At 36.7% G+C, this 22,653-nt stretch overlaps 1 protein-coding gene across 1 annotated transcript in view; it reads left to right on the top strand.

Annotated features, from left to right (window-relative positions):
- The first annotated feature begins 9,114 nt into the window (after positions 1-9,114).
- Positions 9,115-22,653, top strand: part of LOC121431279 — a 45,822-nt gene continuing 32,283 nt past the window's right edge. The window contains exons 1-2 of the mRNA XM_041628788.1: positions 9,115-9,157; positions 13,241-13,579. Coding sequence (XP_041484722.1) covers positions 9,115-9,157; positions 13,241-13,579 — 382 coding nt within the window. The remainder of the gene's footprint in view (positions 9,158-13,240; positions 13,580-22,653) is intronic.

Consider the following 22,653-nt stretch of genomic DNA (forward strand, 5'->3'; position numbering starts at 1 on the left):
TCACATTGTAGATAATACTGTTAGGGCCTATAGGGGCCATTTTTAATTTCATAATACAGTATTTATCTCATGCATGACAAAAGAAATGATATGTCTTGCTATAAAACATGTTGTCAGACAATATTATACTCATAGATCACAATTACATGCATTGTATGTTTCTTACTCGTGTGAAAATTAGTTTCTCTATTCGCATTGTACATGATGAATATAGGGGCTATGGCGGCCATTTTGAATTTCAAAATACAGCATTTACCACATAAATGGCATATTTACAACTATGTTTTTAGTCAGTATTCCACTCGTTTATCTTAATAATATGCATTTTAATGCTCAATCTTCTCATTTTTTTGGCCCCGGCCATTGCCATTGTACATAATACTCTTTGGGCCAGTGGCGGCTATTTTAGATATCGAAATACAGCAATGTTCCCATATTTGACATAATAAGTAATATATCTCATTAGTAATGATGATTTGCATATATTACTTCGTTCATACATCGCGATTTTTGCAGTTTAGTGCTCATTTTTGTGAAAAATAAATTTCCCTATTCATATTGTACATGATAGTGTATATGATGGCCTATGGCGGCCATTTTGAATATCAGGAAGATAAATATTTTGTCAAAAATTATTTTTTAAGATTGTATTTCACTCCTGCCACACAATTTCATGCATTTCACAGCCAATGTGCGGACAATTTTATGAATTTCATGGGTAATTTGCATATTTTGGCTGCCATATTGGATTTTGCCAATTTGCGGAAAATGCTCAAGGTTACACGAGTGGCATCATTCAGATTCGTAATCAGCACCCTCGAATTGACAAGAAACCATCAACAAATATTGTATATATAAAAAACAAGGTTTGGTCAATTTCCTATGGGGCCTATCCTGGACTATATTCCCCTGGGGCAGTAGGCCTAATCAAAATAAGGTAGCATATTGTTTTATATGATTCGAAGTAGGCCCAAAAAAATTACCCGGGTGCATGATATCATTATCAGTTTCTCTTGACCCTGTCACAGAAACAATTTACGTACAGGAATTTGCAATGTTAGTTTCAAGTCATCAGAAAAGAAAACCTCCCCCGTGAACGACAGCGCATTGTTTTCCGGTCCTATGGCATTTGTCCGGCGACAATTGCTCGGATTGAAAATCTGCACGTTGAGCCTAATATAAAATCTAACCTCCAAAAGTAAATAAACCCTTATTCTTATCTCTATATTATCAGGAACCCATTGCTCTCTTCTTCATCATCCCTTGTTAAAGCGCGTAGATGACATGTAATTTTGCGGATGCATTTTGCCCTATACAAACTTGTTTATTACTTACATTATTTTAAACTAAAACCCTATTACGTTCCTATGTACATAACCTGGGGCCCGTTGCAGAAAGAGTTGCAATCAATCGCAACTCTAAAAAATCACGCGCAACTTGGTTTTCAACCAATCAACAGCGCGCATTTGGGACTTGCGATTGATTTTTTGACTTGCGTTTAAACGCAACTCTTTCTGCAACGGGCCCCTGATGTCCTCTGAGATATTCAGACCGGATGAAACATCGCAGGATCAAATATCGTGTCCAGTCAATTTTCCAGCCAGCAAAAGTCAGTTTCTGAAGCACATTCAAGTTAAACATTTTCTTACAAGCAAAACGATTGTGGGTCATACTTCCTTGGTAACTGGTCACTTTTTGTTCCCTAATATTGTGGATATTTTTTTCAGAAAATTGTGTAAGTGTGCATATGATTCCCTTTTTTCTAGAACATAGGCCTAACTGACAAAATAATGTCAAAATTCTTACTTTGTACCTCCATGCTCTTTAAAAGAGAAGACAAACTTTTCATGCTATTTAAGCCTATGGCTGACGGAGTTACAATTTAATTGCTATTGTTTGTTGGTTTGTAATTATTTTTGGTTTTATTTCCTCATCGTTTTTTCTTGTTTCGGTTTTACTTGACGCGAATCCCTTTTTTCTGTAAATGGAAACTTTGCTTCATTTTTACCACTAGTCGTGTTCGATTGTATTTATCCTATTAACAAGAACTACGGCAACTAGGGAATTAGAGAAAATATATGCTTACAAGTTACAACTGTGTTTGTAAACTTCCCTATGTTTTTGGTATTAACCCTCTATCAAATAGTCTCAATGAATACATGACAGGAATTGACAATTTAAGTTTCATGTTAGCAGGAAAGAAAATCTTCCACTTTTAGCTAAAGAAAATCTTCCAACATACCAAAAACGAGAGGGATATTCACTATCTGTTATTGAATGTAATAATCTAATCTTCCATTCCTTAGAGCGAGTAGTTTTTTCACGATTATTAGACTATTGCATAGATAACAACCTCCTTGATCCCTTCCAATCTGCTTACCGCCCCCATCATAGTGTTGAAACCCTCCTCACAAATGTTACCAATCATGTTCTCCACGAGATCATATGGATAAGGGAAAAGTGACTGGTATGATACTCCTTGATTTGTCAGCAGCATTCGACACCGTTAATCACACAGTCCTAATCAACACTCTCATATCTCTCGGTGTCAGTGGTAAGGCACTTCAATGGTTTAAATCATACCTCACACTTCACTCCCAGGCAGTAAGGATAAACGGTTGCCTTTCTGATTTTTACCACTTAAATGCGGAGTGCCGCAAGGCTCTGTGCATGGGCGGGCCCACCATGTTCATGTTATATCTAACAGGTCTTAGGAATATTTTCCTTCAGCACTCACTCTCTTATCATATCTATGCTGACGATATTCAAATATATACGTCATTCAAACCCAATCAGAGCGATGCAGCTAGCGCTATCCACAATCTTGAGCGATGCGTTGACGATGTCCATATCTGGTTGAACTCACATTCACTTAAATTAAACCTTGCAAAATGTGAATTTATCATGTATGGATCCAAACCTCAATTAGAAAAGATTTCGATCAATTCAGTCACGCTCACCGGGCATGTAGTGTCCTTATCTACTGCCTGCCGTAATCTAGGTATTTTTCTTGATTCCCAAATGACAATGTCCACACAGATTCAACGTATCTCTCAATCAGTTCGCTATCAGTTACGCAACCTAGGCTTCATCCGTAAATACCTCACCCGCAATGCCACAGAAAAAAATCACCCATGCTCTAATATCATCTCGACTAGATTTCGGAAATGCCCTAATGTTTGGTTTACCTCAAAATGCTCTTGCAAAACTTCAAAAATTACAGAATGCTGCTGCGCGTATAGTGACCCTCACCAATAAGCACAGCCACATCACACCCGTTCTGAAATCGCTACACTGGCTACCTGCTGAACAACGCGTTATTTTTAAGATTCTTTTATTACTCTTTCACTGTACACATGGATCCGCTCCTCTCTATAACATCTCCTTAATACACCAATATGCCCCTTCTAGATCTCTTCGTTCTCAAGACTCTGGTTTGATGGTTATCCCTAAAATCAAAACAAAGTGGGGGGAACGTACATTTGCCCATGCTGGGCCATTCGCTTGGAATTCTCTTCCTCGGACCATTAAAGATAGTAGCTCTGTTGAAATGTTTGATTTAAATCTAATCTTAAAACCTATATGTTTAATTTTGCCTACAATTGATATTTATCCCTTCTATATTTTGTCTTCAGCACTTTTAATCTAAATACTTTTCCTTCTTTTTCACCTCTACTTTGCACTAGTGCGCCTATAGCATTCGATATTCTTATGGATTTGGCGCCATACAAATCATATATTATTATTATTATTATTATTAATACATAGTGGGAAAAAATGCAGAGAAGTCTGAAACAAACTGTTGTTTTCATTCAGTTATGTCCTCAGATCCATCTGGCACAAAATGGGTCAGGTTGTGTTAATTTGGGTGACAAAGTTGTTACAAAATGTTTAGAAAAAAAAAATATCTTAATTATTTCAATTGATTAAAAATACAAAAGAAATGTTAAGAAATGTACCCATGGTCAGTTTGTTTTACGCTTTTTTTTCTTGAAACAGAGTGAAAATTAGCACTTCTGCGCAAACTGATTTCTGCAAGCTTTACAAAAATGGACAGTGCTCACTTAAGTGTAACATTTTTTAAAAATGTGTATTTTCATTTGATTAAAATTACGGGGAAGTCATTACAAAACGAAATTATATTAATGCAGTCAATTATTGCTGTGGTAAAAATATTGATTGAAATCTAAGAAAGACCTGTCACCGATTTCTATTAAAAAAAATCATGTGACAAGAAACGGAAACACTTGAAAAATGAGGAAAACCCCTCCAAAATAAACAGATATTTCATAATGAACCTGTTGAGATATTTCCTTGAAAGAAATGGTCTATTTTCTGTGTATAAAATGAATTCAATATGATATCAACGAAAATCTGGCATCACTGAAGAGGAAGTAAAAACAAAACTCTATCATACTCAAGAAGTATTCTCAATTGTGAGAAGCGACAACTGACAGGTTATTGACGATCGCCTTTCAATCTCTTCACTTGAGATTTCTATGTATTCAACGTTTGGGAAGTGTGATAAAACTTGTACATGTTGTATATGAACACTGGAAAACAAGGGTAATGGTGAGAGCTAGTCAAGGCAAATATGACTCTCTCTTTGGTCTATATGGTGCTTCTCTCAGCCTATATCACAAATGCGTTTGCACAGGCAGTTCAATGGACACGTAAGTATTTCAACATTATGATTAAACTTACATGATAAAACCTGTATAGGCCATAATTGGTTATATCTATCGATTTTTAAACAAAAATTATTTCGATCGAATTACCGATCAAAATAAAATATCTGCGTGTTCATCACTTGTTTATATACCTTCTCAAGCATGGCATAGTATTATATATATATATATATATATATATATATATATATATATATATATATAATTTCCAATGCATGACACGTTGGCCTTTAGAGAGAGAAGACACTGATAGACAAATATTTCGAGTGTGTTGATTATTTCGTGGTCATGGTATATAGTATATGACTAAATGAAAACATGAATATATGACACCCGCGTTTTTCTGATACACCCATTGGGTGACACAGCATATTTCAAATTGAATTATGCAGAAGATATTCATTATCACCGTGATATCTGTTCTCATTACCAATTTCCTTTAATTGGAGCCATGTATTCTATTTCAAGTTGCATTCAATTGTGGATAACAGAGTTAGACAGTTTAGTTTTAAATTTTTAAACAAGATTTTACCATCAAGAGACAATTTATTTAAGTGGCATGTATTAGAAAGCAACACATGTAACATTTGTGGAGAAGTTGATACCACTTTTCATTTCATACTTTATTGTAAATATGTTCGATTATTTTGGAAAGTTGGTATTCTATATTTTCAAGATTACTATTTATATAGATGAAAAACCATTAATTATAGGTTATGATCTGCAAAATGCCAGCAATATTATGTGTAATCTATTTTGTGTTATCGCTCATTTTTTTATTTATCGAAATTATATGAAATGCATATTCAAAGCAAAAAGATATGATGCGAATTCTTTATGGATTGAATTCAAGCTTACTATGATTATTTATTTAGAAAGTTTATGTGAACAATAAACCAAGTTCGGAATTTTGAAAAAATGTGATATTCAAAAAATTATTGCATTATTGAATTGAATTGATTTTTTTAAACTGTCTGTATATAAATGTACATGTTATTGTGAATAAATACCTAGATTAAGATAAAATAAAAAAAATCATCACCGTGATATCAGAAACAAATAACATTAGACATGTTAGATTAATAAATGAGACTGTGAAAATGCAAATAATTATCGTTGTAGTTTTAATGGAAGTATCATTCCCTATTTGCAGCTATCAATCTGGAACCTGGTAGATCTAAACCCATCCAGAGCCACTATCACTATTCGTGGTATCCGTACAGCAATAATTTGAACAAAAGGTGGAAAGTGACTGCCCCTCCCTCTTACCGAGTAAGACTCCAATTCAACTCATTCACCACCGAGGAGAATCGTGACTTCGTTTACGTGAGCGATGGATGGACATCAGCCTATTCAAGCTCAACAAGAGTGGCAGCTCTATCAGGAGATTCGATTCCCTATGACATCACATCAAATGGATCATATCTCTGGATTCAATTTATAAGTGATTATCAGAACGTTTTCAGGGGATTCCAAGCCCAATTGACTGCGCAGGTTCGATGTAAGTTCGATAATATTTTACCCCATTTTACTGATATGAATCTGATGAATTAGGGTCCGTTTACATGGTGTTAGTAAAGTTATTTATTTTTGATGATTACTTCTCCTTGTTTATAATAACCTATATCATAACCTTTCAAGCTGATTCAATTCATTAAAGTCCATAGGGCAGCAGGGGTTGCCAGGGACGAGGGGATTGAAAGTACAGAAGAGAGAAATAGAAAATCCCGATAATCCCTCATCGGTTTTCGTAAGTATCAGTGTGTAATTAATATCTATGAATAGACCATTTTATTTTCTTGAAAATGATACCTTACATGATATGATTATGGCTCACATGGAGGTGCAGTGCCTTGAAATGTGGAACAAGGTCAAAATTCAAAAGTTGCAAAATGACAATATTGAAAGTCACTGTTCTTTTTTCCTGGTGATGAGTGAGTTTCTATATATAATAATAATATATATAATATATGACAACCCCTCCCCCATTTTTCAGGGGTGCACGGATTGGGGCCTCTCAGAAATAAATTCTGAGTAATTTGAAATTTGTCGTTCCTGGACCTGGAACATTTTGGATGGTACGTCTTGTGTGCAACGGTACGAATGTGTGACATTCAGCCTCCCATTTGATCGCGTACAACAAGCTAAGTAGACGTTGTACAATATTATATAATGACAGGTTCTCTCATAAAAAAACCCTTGACATTTAAAGAAAAATGAAAAATAGGTAGGACTAATGCAAAGTTTTATTTTTGAATTGATAAGCTTCATTTTGTACATAATGCTCCATCATGTTACATAAATACATGTACTATAAGGTATTGCATGTACAGTTTGATAAATATTTTATACCTTGGGCAATTTAAAGAATGAAGAATAATTGACATACAAATGGAAAGTATAAAATTTGAGGATATACTTAAAACCAGAATTTATGACTATTGGTGAGGAAAAAATGAAAATTCCCAAATTCCCGGCAGCTGAAAATTCCCGAAACTTTCCATGGAAATTTTCCAAAATTTCCGGAAAGTTTCCATCCCTTTGCAACCCTAGTCAGTGTTCTAGGGGGTCTTTTCTGTCGCCTGTAAAAGGCCTAGGTGAAAGAGTAGAAAGAAAGTTAATGAGCATTAAACATTTTCCACTCACATCTAATCTCAGCTGTCAAGTTGGCCAAGAATCCTGTAGATGTCCATTGCCGATTATTTGTGGTGAATTGAAGCCAGAGGTAGGATCCATTCGATATTATATCAACAGTTAGTCATGTATAGACTCTCCAATTGAATTGCATGAGCTTAAAAAGTGCGAAGTCCATCTATCACTCACTCTTAGAGAGTCATTCCAATAGATTGAAAAGGAGATGAAACGAAGTCTTATTCGATATGCAGGAGGAGCACTTACAAACCATCTCACGTTGAGATTGTTGTATTAATTGTCCAGGTGATTAGGAGACTGCAACAGTTCACTACCTTCATCTTGCAAATGGATAGCTGAAATAAAAAAATCATAACACATTTTTACGAATAATAGGACAACGGGCATTATATCTGCGTTATTGTAATTAAATGAATAAGTGAAACATACATATATTTCTAAACCTTATATAACCTTCTCCCCGCAGCTTATAGGAGAGTTAATCCACTCATGGGTAAGTTAAACACTGCTTATCATCAAATACAAATATATATACACTTTCATCCTTGCCATTGCAAGTACCATTCAGCCACTAATACAGTAATTCAACTTTTCCATGAAATTCATTGAAATTATGCCTTGTCTGTATTGACATAATATTTGGCTTCGAACTTGCTTACAAAGCATAATCAGGCATCATCTACCAGGGTAATCCGTTCTATTCCTGTAAATTAATATTAAAAAAAATTGCTACTTTTTGAAAATTTCCAACCTTTCTTGAAAATTCCCAACATTTCTTTAAAATTCCCGAAAATTCAAAAAAATTCCCGATAAATTCCCGTTTATTCCCATGGAAAGTTTCCAACGTGAAAATTCCCGGGAATTTCGCAACCCTAACACTGAATGAAATAATCTAGCCATGGGATAAATAATATACATATTTTCAAAATTACATCTCTTATTCAATGCTAATATTCCAATAACAATGAATTTCATGGATTTCATTCAAAGGATTGACATAAACTCAAGATAAATAAGCTAATTTACAAATCTTCATTTGTTTTTATCAACAAGAATACTAAAAAATAATTACAAAAAACTGAAAGAGGATCACATTGTAGCTATCACATTACAGAACTTGGAGCATGACCACATTCTTTCTTCTGATCATCCGTTATATTATATGTTGTTTCTTTATTTGAATAGGGCAATAAAAAATGTAGCGGCTTCACGTACACAATTTTTCCGAATTTTACAGAACGATGACAGTATGTATCTGAATGTTACTATTAAGCTGTGTTTAACTTACTCATGAGTGGATTGTCTATCTTATAAGTTACAGAGAGAAGATTACATAAGGTTTTCAAATACTGTAGGCCTATGTATTATTTATTATATCATTACATGTAATTAAAAAAACGCAGATATGTAATGCTCGTTATCCTAATATTTGTGAAAAGGTGTTCTGACTTCTATTTCAGCCATCCATTTGCAAGATGAAGGTAGTCATGGTAGTGAACTGGTGCAGTCTCCTAATCATCCGGGCAATTAATATAACAATCTCAACGTAAGATGGTTTTTAAGTGCTCCTCCTTCATATCGAATAAGACTTGGTTTCATCTCCTTTTCAACCTATCGGAATGACTTTCTAAGAGTGAATGATGGATGGAGATCGGGCTTTTCAAGCTCAACTGAATTGTATCGTCTATCTGGTAGATCATTACCCATGTTACCTGCTGATATCATATCGAAAGGATCCTATCTCTGGCTGCAATTTACCACATATAGTTACTGGATGTCTACAGGATTCAAGGCCAACTTGACAGCTGAGATTAGATGTGAGTAGAAAATGTATAATGCTTTTTAGCAGCTTTCTCTCTTTGTCTGTTTGTTACAGGAATCTATACTCTTTTACCAACTTCTACAGGTGACAGAATGGATCTAAAATAAAACGTATATGGGATGAATGATATTTGTTTCAAAATCATTATTCTAAATCAATGCCTACATTCCGATATCACTGAATGGGTTCGCCTATTTCTTGCCATAATTATATCCCTGAGTTACATTCACTATCGATAGTCACGTGAGGTTTTAAGAGGATTGCTTTTAGTGCACTCCTGGCAGCGAAGTTACGATGTGATAGTACAACATGGCTTGTACCTAAAGGGTACATAGGTGGATGTCACCCTGCATCGCGTTAAGTCTATATACTTTCTAGGTTTTAACGACATTTCAAAAACTTAACCTTGGTTAATATTGTGATAATGGCTCGTCCAACTTAGTAGGCTATATTCATTGACCCGAAATGGCATTTGACCTAGGTCATGTGAGGTGAGCAATGATACTGGATTACCCCTATGTCAACACTTCATTAACTATATCCATAAAATTTCAAATTTATGATGACAATTTAACAGTTACCCCAAAACATGGCCAAACTTCATTGACCATAAATGAGCTTTGACCTTGGTCGTGTGACCTAGAACTTTCACAGGGTTTTTGGTAATACGCAATTACCCGCATGTCCAGGTTTCATGAACTTGGTCAATTTACCTTCTAAGTTATGAAGACATTTCAAGTTGATATAGGGAAGTGTGTGGACTTGAATTAAGAAAGTTATATGAGACGTGCATATGTAGTCGTGCTTTTTTTATTGAGTGGTTGCGGGCAGGTTATTGAATAATTTAGAAGCTGAAAAAAGGGGGGGGGGGCTGCTTTGAGATATTTCTATATATTGTTTTCTTTCATTTCTACTTTATCCATATTCAATTATTCAATGCCAAATTGTATTTATGTAATTAAATTGAACAATTTTCTACGTTTTTTATGGCCAAATAAATAATAATGATGATGATAATAAAGTCACATTGATACCATCATCTGTCGTAAATATCTGACAAATAAAACAAGGTTATTAAACTTTGAAGTTTAGAAATATTTTGTAAAAGACACCTACATACCGTCATGAAAGTAAAATACTTGGGCTGATCATGTTATGTCCCACTTTGCTTTTCTCTATGTTATTACATGAAATCATATACATTTTATTATTCCACATTTTCGCACATGTGTATATGATACATATATATCTTGTAATTTAAAGGACAAGTCCACCCTTGGAAAAAAAGTTGATGGGAATAAAAATGGGAAAATCCAAAAAAGCATAACAATGAAAATTTCATTAAAATTTGATGCAAAATAAGAAAGTTATAGCTTTTCAAATCCTCGCATTATTTCACAAAACAGTTTCATCACATCCTGGTCAGTATGAGAAGACTGATGACATTATCCACTCCCTATGTATTTCAATTTTCCTCATTGTCATGTGCTACAGGGTTAGTTTTTCCCCCTAACAAATTGTTTTAATATTTTCTTGTTTTGTAAAAATTGAAATGTTGTATAATCCCACATAAAAACAAACAAAACAAATACTGAGTGAGAGACATCATCGATTGTATAATTTGCATATCACTGAGTTGTGCATAATTATACCTGTATTGTGGTAAATAGCGAAACTATGAATATCACAATTTTCCTATTTTACAACCGACATTTTTCTCTGTTAAATTCAAATCAGTATTTTGGTGGGGTGGACTTTACCTTTAATCAGTTTCATCGATTATTATCTTTCACATTTAAATCAATTGTAAATTCGTTTTCTTCATTCTTCGTCACCAAATTCGAATGAATATATTCTTGAATGATAAAATGTGAAAAAAATATAAAGGTAATATTACCAATTACACCTCAGAGAACATAATTATTATGATAACGTGAACAAGATTTTGAATATTACTAGAATTATGCAAATTTAAACCATGCGTATTTCTGTCATCTAACCTCTTATCTTGCTCTGCAAACAAAAGGGAATTGCGCCACGCTGCCGAGTTGCTGTAGGAAATCCAAATGAATTTATAAGGTTTTAAATTTCAAATGCATCAGGCGTAAATTAACAGTTTTGCAATTTCTAAATTTACATTTACCGCTATGCCATATCATGTTTTCCCCACTTGATAGCCTTCACCTTCACGACTATCCATTTAACGGCTGGGGCAGAAACCTCTTTAAACTCCACTGATTATCCTGAAGATGAAGACATTCTGGTGAACATTACATCTCCTGCAAACAGCCAAATCCAACTTTATATTACGTTCGATCCAATCCAAACTTATCATGGTAATGATGTAGTTTACGTATACGAAGGATGGACATCGAATCAAGTTGTACCAACGCAAAGATGGGATCTATCTGTGTCATCTTTCCCGGTGAATATTACATCACATGGGTCGTATATGTGGATACAATTTAATTGTAACGCTGGCAAACGGAGAGACATCTTTCAGATTGTTGCATCTTCTCAGATCCGAAGTAAGCTAAGTTTAATTTGAATTCGATCTGTTAAACATCTTTATCTAGATATCAAGGTGTAGAGAGTGGCCACTTAATATATTTGAAATATATTACGATCAATGCAAATACTTTTTTTAGGGTATCAACGGGTCTGGAATGTAATACTTCTATAATAGAACGTGATCCGTAATCATGTTCTACTTCAGCCTCTTTCGAAGGTAATAATGTAAAAATGGCGTGCTAAATTGACAAGGAAACAAGTGAGACTTTCCCGTCGATATCAGGCATTTTTTGTTGTTGTAAGATTCGTATGACTCTTGTCGGCGGAAAAGAGTTGATTACATTGTGTGTGTTTTCGTTATCTTATTATATATCTTTACTTTATTAGTTATATACAATTAAAGTCGAACACTTTCTATCTATAGTAATTGTTACCGGGCTACCGCCTGTACAGTATTTGGCGTGGCGATTCACGGATTCAAATTTATAGATATCTCCTTCTTGGAGACCATTGCATGAACCTGTTTTAATATTTTAATCATGCTTAATAGGAAATGCAGATATCTAGATTTAAAAAAAAAGTTATTCCGTGAGTGGATGTGAAATTATCTATCTGTTGAAATACAGGTTCTAAAAGTCCAATAAAAAAAAACGTTTTCATTTTGTTTTTAAAATAGACATTCCATTACCTTTTTCTTACATGGAGAAGCTCTCGCGTATGACGTCAGAAAGCAAAATACCACCATTCTTATAGCTTCTTAAAGCGTTAATGGATTATACCTCAAACCTTCATCTACATTTTTCTTAAATGTGTACAATAAACATTTTGCTAAAGTGAACTTCTCCTTTCATGTATGCCGTAAGTCCAGGAAAAAAACATATCTACTCAATTAAGGGTTATCAAATATGTTTAATGCTCATAAGCTTTCTCTCTACTCTTTCACCTAGGCATAGAGGTGTCAGGATAGACTTCCTATAACACTGAAATAATCTGACCATGGGATAACTTTTTTTTCAAATTATTATTCGAGGTCAATGCTAACATTCCGATAACGCTGAATTTCATGGAATTCATTCAAACGATTGGTATGAACTTGATAAACGGAAGATAAATACCACAAATTTATTAATCTTCATTTTTTTATCCAAAATAATATTCAACAATATTTCCAAAGACCGAATCAAGATCACATGTCTAGAAAACAATTTAATTAACTGTATTGGATTGTAGCTATCACATAACAGAACTTGGAGCGTATATAGCCACATTAAGTCTCCTGATCATCCGTTACAGTATGTTCTTGTTATTTATTTATTCTAATACGGCAATGAAAAATGTAGCGGCTTCACGTAAACAGTTTTTACCATTTCCCAATGATATACATAAGGATGGAAGTGTATACATATCTGTATGTGATAATTAACTCTCCTATAAGCTGCGGAGAAAAGGTTAAATAAGGTTTAGAAATACATGTATGACTCACTTATTGATGTAGTTACAATAAGGCAGATATAATGCTCGTTGTCCTATCATCCGTAATAATGTGTTATGATTTTTTTTATTTCAGCTATCCATTTGCAAGATGAAGGTAGTGAACTCTTGCAGTCTCCTAATCATCCGGGCAGTTACTACAACAATCTCAACGTGAGATGGTTTGTAAGTGCTCCTCCTGCGTATCGAATAAGACTTCGTTTCATCTCCTTTTCAACCTATCGGAATGACTTTCTAAGAGTGAATGATGGATGGACCTCGGACTTTTCAAGCTCAACTGAATTGGAGAGCCTATATGGTACATTATTACCTGCTGATATCATATCGAATGGATCCTATCTCTGGCTGCAGTTCACCACAAATAATTACTGGAGATCTACAGGATTCATGGCCAACTTGATAGCTGAGATTAGATGTGAGTAGAAAATGTATAATGCTTTTTAGCAGCTTTCTCTCTTTGTCTGTTTGTTACAGGAATCTATACTCTTTTACCAACTTCTACAGGTGACAGGATGGATCTAAAATAAAACGTATATGGGATGAATGATATTTGTTTCAAAATCATTATTCTAAACCAATGCCTACATTCCGATATCACTGAATGGGTTCGCCTATTTCTTGCCATAATTATATCCCTGAGTTAGATTTTCTACCGATAGTCACGTGAGGTTTTAAGAGGATTGCTTTTAGTGCACTCCTGGTAGCGAAGTTACGATGTGATAGTACAACATGGCTTGTACCTAAAGGGTACATAGGTGGATGTCACCCTGCATCGCGTTAAGTCCATACTTTCTAGGTTTTAACGACAGTTCAAAAACTTACATTGTAACCTTGGTTAATGGGGACATCCCGATAGACCGCAGGTCCGATAGACCGCGGGTCCGATAGTCCGCGGGTCCGATAGATCGCGGGTCCGATAGTCCGCGGGTCCGATAGACCGCGGGTCCGTTAGACCGCGGGTCCGATAGGCCGCGGGTCTGATAGTCCGCAGTGCGTGTAAAATTATGATCAGATATATCAAATGTCATCGAGAGGTCCAAAGGTCAAATGATACGAGACCATGGGGTTCTATCAGGTGCGGATCCATGGGGGGAGGGCGAGTGGGAACTGCCTCACCCAACCCCCCCCCCCCGCTCAAAAAAAGAGGGGGAGGGGGGAAAGGAGAGAATAAAAAGAAAGAGGAAGATGGGAAAAGAAGATAAGAGAAGAGAGAGAGGGGGAAAGGAAAGACAAAGAAAAAGGGAGAAGAACAGGGGGAAAGAAGAGGAAAAAGAGAAGATGGAAAAGGAAGAGAAGAAAAGAAAGCTAGGAGAAAGGAAAAGGAGGAAAAAGAAGAAGAAAAAAAAGGAAGGAAGAGAAGAATATTTAAATAGAGAGGAAGATGGGAAGAAAGATAAGGAAAAAGAGAGATAGAGGGAAAGGGGAAAAGAAGAGAATAAAAAGAGAGAGAGTGGAAGGAGGAAGAGAAGAAAAAAATTAAAAGAGAATAAAGGGGAAAGGAAAGAAAAAGAAAGAGGGATAAGTAATGGGGGAAAGAGAAAAAAAGAGGAAGAGGGAAAAAAAAGGAAAAGAAGAAGATAAAATAGGAAGAAAATGATATTAAAAAGAGAGAAAGATGGGAAGAAAGATAAGAAAAAGAGAAATGGAAATGAATGTCGAATGTCCGATTGGGGAATTTGAAATCTCATCTTGCTAGGTTGGAATATAAAAAAAATCAGTTTAATCGTTGAAATATGTATCGTCTTAATGACTAACTTTTCGACCAGTCCATAACATTTAACATTTCTGCTCGCGCTCGTGGTAATTATCTAGTTACATACGCGTCCTGTTCAGGTTCACAAACATTGCCCAGAATGTTAAATTTTCAGGACAATATACATGAAATCTAATTTTTAGCTTGCATATGGCTAATGAGATTATAACACATTTAGTTGCTTATAAAGTAAATCTAGGAAATGACTGTTAGGACATGGGCGTTTGCCCCCCCCCCCCCAACAAAAAAAGAGAGAATCAAGGCTAAGAAAAAATAGAGAGAAAAGGAAAGGGATTAGGATGAGATATACTTTTATTTTCCAAATTTTATGTCAAAATCTATTACGACCTTGTATTTTTGTAATAAAATTGTCAACATATTTGCTTGCTCGCTTCGCTCACTGCCAAGTTCTTATTAATTTTATGCGATACGCCATATCGAGCCCCCTCGAAATTGTTGGCTCATTACGGCACTTGGACAAATCAACTTTGAGCGGCCGATCGGGGAAAATATGGGTGAAAAAAAATGGCCCCTCCCCCTATTGGCAGAAGCTGGGTCCGCCCCTGACTAAGGCTTTCAGGATAAAATACAGGAAAATTCTTTTTTGAAAATGAGATCACGCTTTCATTATTTATTTAGGCCTTGTGAGATACCTCAATGTGTTTTTCAAGAATAAAATCTCAGATTTTGTTTAACGTCTACCCCCCCCCATTTCATTTTTTTTTATCTTGGTGCCCTCGCCCCCCTCCCCCCTGGCACCCATGCTGAATAAATACGCCACTGATGAGGATAATAAGTCGAGATGGTATATTTCCTAGAGGTTATCATTAATAATATTGAGGGTATACTAAAACAACAGTACAGAAACTACAGCTCCCGTTCACAATATTCTAGTAGGGTCTACTCTGGTGAGAAGTTAAACCAAATTGAAACCCCCAAAATCACTCGTGCTTCGCGCTCCCATTGATATTACATCATGGGTGGAAATCCCAGGGGGGACAGGAGGACGTGTCCCACCTACTCAAAATAGTAGGGGGGACACAATATCAAATGTCCCCCTACTATTTTGGTCTTTGATAATCACAGAAATACATCATTCTAAATCGAAATAAAACATGTACTTTGGGACGAGATGACCTTACTTTGGCGATGATAACCTTTTTTTTTGCTTGTCATATTTTCCCGCCCCTTGTCCCCAAAGGCGGATCCAGGGGGCCGAGCTCCCCCCCCCCCCTCTTGGCGGAGCAAAAAAAAAAGAAAAAAAAGGAAAGAAAGAAGGAAAAAAGGAGGAAAAGAGAGGAGAAAACGAAGAGAAGGACGACGAAGGCATAAAATAAGATGAGGGGAAGACTTGGAAAATAAAAAGAATCTTTCGTGCAACTATATAAAACTTTCGCTCGCGCTTCGCGCTCACATTGCCTATTAGGTGATTAATATATATTGTTCAATGTGGAGTTCGAATATCAAGTTTGGAAGTCAATATACAACACATATTTCACCTGGGAAATCGAACTTTCATTATTTTGTGTAATTTACAAATTGGTTTTTTTAAAGTGCACTGTAAAAATGTCAATTTTATGGTTCGAATGTTAACATTTGTTGCTTGCGCTACGCGCTCGCAAATTTTGATTTATCAGGTACCTATATTTTCGTGTATTCCATAAAGTTTTCAAAATATCCCTTTTCTGGTCTGATTGTTAAGGTGCATCAGCTAGAGCGCTGCACGCTTGCATTTTGATTGGCGAGTTATATAAATGTTTCAATATTGTTTATACAACAAACTACTTAAAATCCCCTTTTCATGACAGTTTATCAAAAATTATAGCTCGCGACTTGCGCTCGCATTAATGGTTAAAAATATATAAACTGATGCATCCTATTCATAATCACAAAAGTGCAATGTCCAGTTTTTACGCCATGATATCATCACATTTCGCGCCCTCATTATAGGCATTAATAAATATGATATCAATTTAATAATTAAATTTCCCCTTTGTTTCATCTCGCGCTTAGCAAGATGAATGGGAAGATAGTCATCATTTACATATGATGGCATGTTGTAAAGATGTCCCGGTCCTATGTCAGAACTCAAAGTAATAATATTATCAGCTCATTTTTAAGTGCGATCCATATCCACCTTACAATTTTTCTACAAAGTGCTAGAAATATAAAGCTGAAATTTACTCTTTTTTTCAGATCGGACTATCAAAGCTTCATGATTTTCATGATTAAAGTTGTATTTAGAATGCCTTGATTCTAGGTCTAAATATGAAACACGCTCGCGCATGTTTATTCAGATACCTTACTTGTTCTCTAATTTAAATCATTATCCAGTTTCAGATCACAATATCAAAAATTTTCTGCTCGCGCTTTGTGCTCGCATTATTAATGTAGGAAGACCCCATATTACTCATCCTTTTGATGATTTACAAAACATGAACAGAGTGGCCCACTTTTAGGTCTAAATCTCGATTTTTTTTCTGCTCGCGCTTCGCGCTCGCATCAATCGTTAAATTACATAGCTAACATGTTCACGATTACAAAAACTGATTGAAATTTCCATTCTTTCTTTAAAGGGTAAAAAAATGTTCAGCTCGCGCTTCGCGCTCGCATTTTTTGATTGTTGAAATATGTGACGCCTCCATGGCTAAGTGCAAGCAGTCCTTAACAGGTACCAGTTTAAACAATATAATTTTTTTTTGGTCGCGCTTTGCGCTCGCATTATTAATACTCATATTTTTAGGATTTACAAATCATGAATAGAGTGTCTCGTTCAGTAAATATTATAGAACTAAATCTTTAAATTTTCCGCTCGCGCTTCGCGCTTGCTTTAATTGTTAACTCATATACCTATTCTGCTCGAGTTAAAAAAAACTGCTCAGAATTTCCTGTCTTTGGGTGAAAATTTCAAAAAGATTCAGCTCGCGCTTCGCGCTCGCATTATTTGATTGTTAAATGCTACTTTAACAGGTTTCTTTTTCATCAGTTCATTTCCCATCGCGCTTTGCGTTCGTAGTAATTATTAAGTTGCATACATGTCTTCTTCAGGATAACAAACATTGCCCAGAATCAGTTAAAATTTTAGGAAAAAATACATAAAATTTCCCCCAAAATTAGCTCGCGCTTCGCGCTCGCATCATATAGATGAGGATTATGATATTATGTATTAATGTATAAGAATAAAGCCAAGAAGTGAATAATGAAGGCTACCGGCCGGCCCCTTCAAAGAAACAAACAAAACCTTTTGGTATTTATGTATTCATGGATTTTTTTTCAAGAACACATTAAAAAGTGGTCTTTATTTTTTTTATGTGATTATAAGATAACTTAAGTTATCCTGGCCGGGAGGGCGTGGGCGCCATTTTTCGAAAAGTACACATGGCGCCAAACATCAGGTCGAATTTGCTCCCCCTCCCTCCCCTTGAAATATCCTGGATCCGCGCCTGGGTTCTATAACAATAACCCAATTAGGGCAATCACCCCCTGACAACTACTTCAAGGAAAATATTATCCCCATATTTTTTACCGCCGGGGACTGTTACCCCCCCCCCTTCCGGAAGTTTACTCTCCAGACAATTACCCCAGATAATTATGAAAATAAGAATTGTGAAAATGCCTTAACGTGACGACATGGCGTGGTACTTTATCTTACCATGTCTTAATTAATCATTGGCGGCCGAAGGCAAAACATTTAGGGGGATCCACCTGAAATTTTGGGATGGACACAGGTAAAAAATTGACAAGCAAATCAACCAGAATTTCAGGAGGGACCACCAAAATATTTTGACAAGGAAAAAAAAAGATGGATATCAACCAAAATTAGTGAGGGACAAAAATAAAGGGTGGTCTACCTCAATTTAGGGGGGACGTAAAAAAGAAATTGACGACCAAAATAAGGATCTCAACTAAAAATTTAGGGGGACCGTCCTCCCACCTCAAATTTAGGGGGGAAAGCACCCTCCCCCCGCTTCCGCCGCCTAAGTAATTAATAAGCTTCTTATTTCGACATAGCGATATATTCTATCTTACCAAGTCGATATGTCAACATGGCGAGATATGAAGTGTACAAGTCCCGGCAAGAATCCCGATATATCGCCATGTTGACATGTAACATAATTATTTAAGTCGACTAGGCAAGATACAATATCTCGCCATGTTGACATATAACTTTTTATAAGTGGACTGACTTGGCAGGATAACGTATCTCGCCATTCGGACATATATAGTAAGCTTATTCAGTCGACATGGCAAGATAAAGTATCTCGCCATGTCGTCAAGTCGATGGCATTTTAGAGGCTCCGTATGGCGTCTAGAGGGCATATTTCCGGGGGGGGGGGGGCGTAACAGTCCCCGACGATAAAAATATGGAGATAATATTTTCCTTGAAGTAGATGTCAGGGGGCGATTGTCCTGTGGGTCATCGTTACAGAACCCCATGGACTCGTATCAATGACCTAATTTTGACCTCTTGATGACATGGATTTCACTATATTGTCCTGATCATAATTTTACACACACTGCGGACTATCGGACCCGCGGTCTATCAGGCCCGCGGTCTATCGGACCCGCGGTCTATCGGACCCGCGGTCTATCGGACCCGCGGTCTAACGGACCCGCGGTCTATCGGACCCGCGGTCTATCGGGCTGTAACCCTTTCTTTCCCCCTCCCTTTTCTCCTTTCCAGTTCTTTTTGTTATTTTTTCCGGTGCATTCCACCGTGGGGGGGGGGGGGATTGTCAAAATTAAGAACACAACATGAATTGACAAATTGCTAGAATTCATTATAAACTGCATTGATATTTGTATTTTGGTGATTCGTGTATTGTATTAGAGATTTGTAAATAAAGTCCCTCTCAAGAGGTTCAAAGAAAACAACTATAATCATGATAATTGTATTATTTTTGAATGAGGAGTTACACTTCGCCTGCTTTGGTAGCGCTTCACGGCGCTGCGGTTTGTTACCGAAGTTGGAAGCAATCAGAGCCCTTTATTATGCTGCTATTACGCTTCCACGATGTTGGGTCCCTGAATTGCCATGATTGTATCATGCCAACTCGTGACAATATGGGGGCACGAATCGTACTATAGTCCAGACTAGTTCACAACATGTTCACGATAAGTTTTACACATAGGCACGACATGTCGAACTCTACAAATTGCTCTTCGTTATAGCCAAACTGCGCATGCGTATGGATTTGAGGCGAGTGTGATCTATGCGCAAACTATTGTGAACTAGTCGTAAACTAGTCTTAGACTAGTCGTGAACTTCTCGTGAGCTAGTCGTGAAATGTGTGCCACTCGTGCCATGATACGATTTGCCCGATGAGGATGCGCACACTTTACGAATAGTTAACGCCGAAATTGATCGTGCCAGATGAATTTTAAATTTGGGCACGACGTACGCTTCAAGCATAATTCTCCCGCACTGGCCCGCACACTTCACGACATTGAACGACGTTACACGATTCGATGCGTGAACAAGTCGTAATCTATTCGGGGCCCAAAATCGTGCAAGTGTAACAGCAGCAATAATTGGTAGAATTTTGAGAGTTGGGTAATGGGTAACAACAAGACACGCATTCCTATGTTAGGCATGCACAATTCACTGAAAGTGAATGAACAAAAACTTATGATAAAGGATTCTGATAGGGAAAATCACCGTTACTGCCGATGTTTGGTTTAATCGTCCCTTAAGTTGTCAAAGTAAAGTTTTAAATGATTGAACATTCTCATATCAAATAGAAATTTGCCCGGGAAGTTTGATGGAATTATAAAAAATACTTGTTTATTTTACGACTTGTTCACGCATAGTTCACGACAAGTTCACGACGAGTTCACGAATAGTTCACGAATGCGTGCCCGTCAGTGTCCACATTGACACGAACTGGCACGACGAGTTCACGCATAGTTTGCGCATAGTTTACGCACTTCCCGCATTGGCACGACGAGTTTGCGCTATTCGGACGGTGTCGTGCTGAACTATTCGTGAACACGACGTGAGCTGTTCGTGAACTATTCGTGACAGTCGTGGCATGGCGCACACTGCCACGCACTGGCACGCATCGTCCCGACGAGTTCACGAACAGTTTGCGCATAGTTCACGACCCGGTCGCTAAATTTTGTCGTGACCAAAATTTTGAACATTTCAAAATTCTCGTCCCGACATGGCACGCAGTCACGACGTGTCACTACGTGTTTACGCACACTTCACGCCAGTTTACGACTAGTTTGCGCACTGGCACGACTTGAGTCGTGCCAATGCGTGACACAAAATCGTGCAAGTGTCAGGCTGGCATCAGGCTTTTATCTCCAGCATTGCGCGCGTATGGGGGGGGGGGGTAGGGTGTGTATGCGAGTGTGCAGTCAGCACACAACGTCTAATTCTCAACAAAAGAACAGTCGAGCATTCACGACGTGTATGTGCTCCTGCCAAAATTTTGTTTGGTGCAAAATGAATACACATAGAATGATTTTGTGTATTGATTTGGTATGAAAGCAAGCACAATAGCCAAGTCGAATAACTCGTACATATATTAATCTCAGCGTGCAACAAATGGTCCAATAAAGAATACATCAAACTATTATTACATCAAACGGATTTTTGAACCTCCATTACGAGTAAAAGGTGATATTCGGGGAGCGTTATTCGAAGTGTTATTTCAATATGAATGCGTATATCAATTATATCATTCTGACATGTATCAGCTTACGACCGAACTTCGCTTTGGCTGAAGGTAAGTGCCGATGTGCTGATTCCTGGTTCTTCCTATTCTTGGTGTTTGTTTCATATTGATTACTCTCTTGCATGATAATAAAGGACAGTTTTGTTTGACTCGAAGTATTATCAGGTAAAACGATTTTGTAAAGATTTGGGGTAATTCATCGTAGTCTGTAATTAGGTCTGTCGTTTTTTTATAAAAATAAAATAAATTGAGAAATGTTACACGCCGTTTACAAAGACAATAACCAGAAATTTCAACTCCAAATAACCTCAAATCATGCAAATTGGGATTGAAAACTAGAGTTAAAATGGGTAATCAAAATAATAAAGAAATATATCTTACACTGTTAAAACTGTGGTGTTAAAACTGACACCAATTGGTGTTATTAGAGGACCACACCCTGAGGTGTTAAAATTACACCTAAAGATTGAACATAACACCAAAGAGTGTAAATGTAACAACCAAATGTAAAACTAACACCACCAATTTAACACAGGTGTAAAATAACTGATGTGGTCCTCTATGTACACCGGTTAACACCCCAGTTTTTGCTGTGTACATTGGTTAAATTTGGATTCATGTTTGGCATCGAATTCTGTGATAGGCTACCTGCTTCCGAATTGAAGCTAACCTGTTGATTTTCATAATTAAAACATGCTGAAAGCGAGATTGGCCTAAAGGGATGCCATCACTGAGCGCTGTCCGTCTTTTCATTTTTACAGTATATGGAGTTAAAAGAGGTTTTGCTCCACGGCAGATTCAAGAACATAGAAAATATATGATCAAATACTTTTCATGACAATGAACAACCAAAACTAGCTTTTGTTGAGAACTGGTGAACAAGAACAGCATCTGCCTCTGGACTTCGTCAACTCCGAAGCTTAGGACCAAAATGCTGCCCCGGTTCGCCAATTTTCAACAAACACCTCTCAGCTGTCACTTGACGGACATTTTCAATGCATTTACTGTGTTCTTAAAAATGCTGAACGTCACGAAGCAAAAAATTCCTATTAC

Source organism: Lytechinus variegatus, chromosome 17 (assembly GCF_018143015.1).
Source record: "Lytechinus variegatus isolate NC3 chromosome 17, Lvar_3.0, whole genome shotgun sequence".
In the NCBI taxonomy this organism is placed as follows: Eukaryota; Metazoa; Echinodermata; class Echinoidea; order Temnopleuroida; family Toxopneustidae; genus Lytechinus; species Lytechinus variegatus.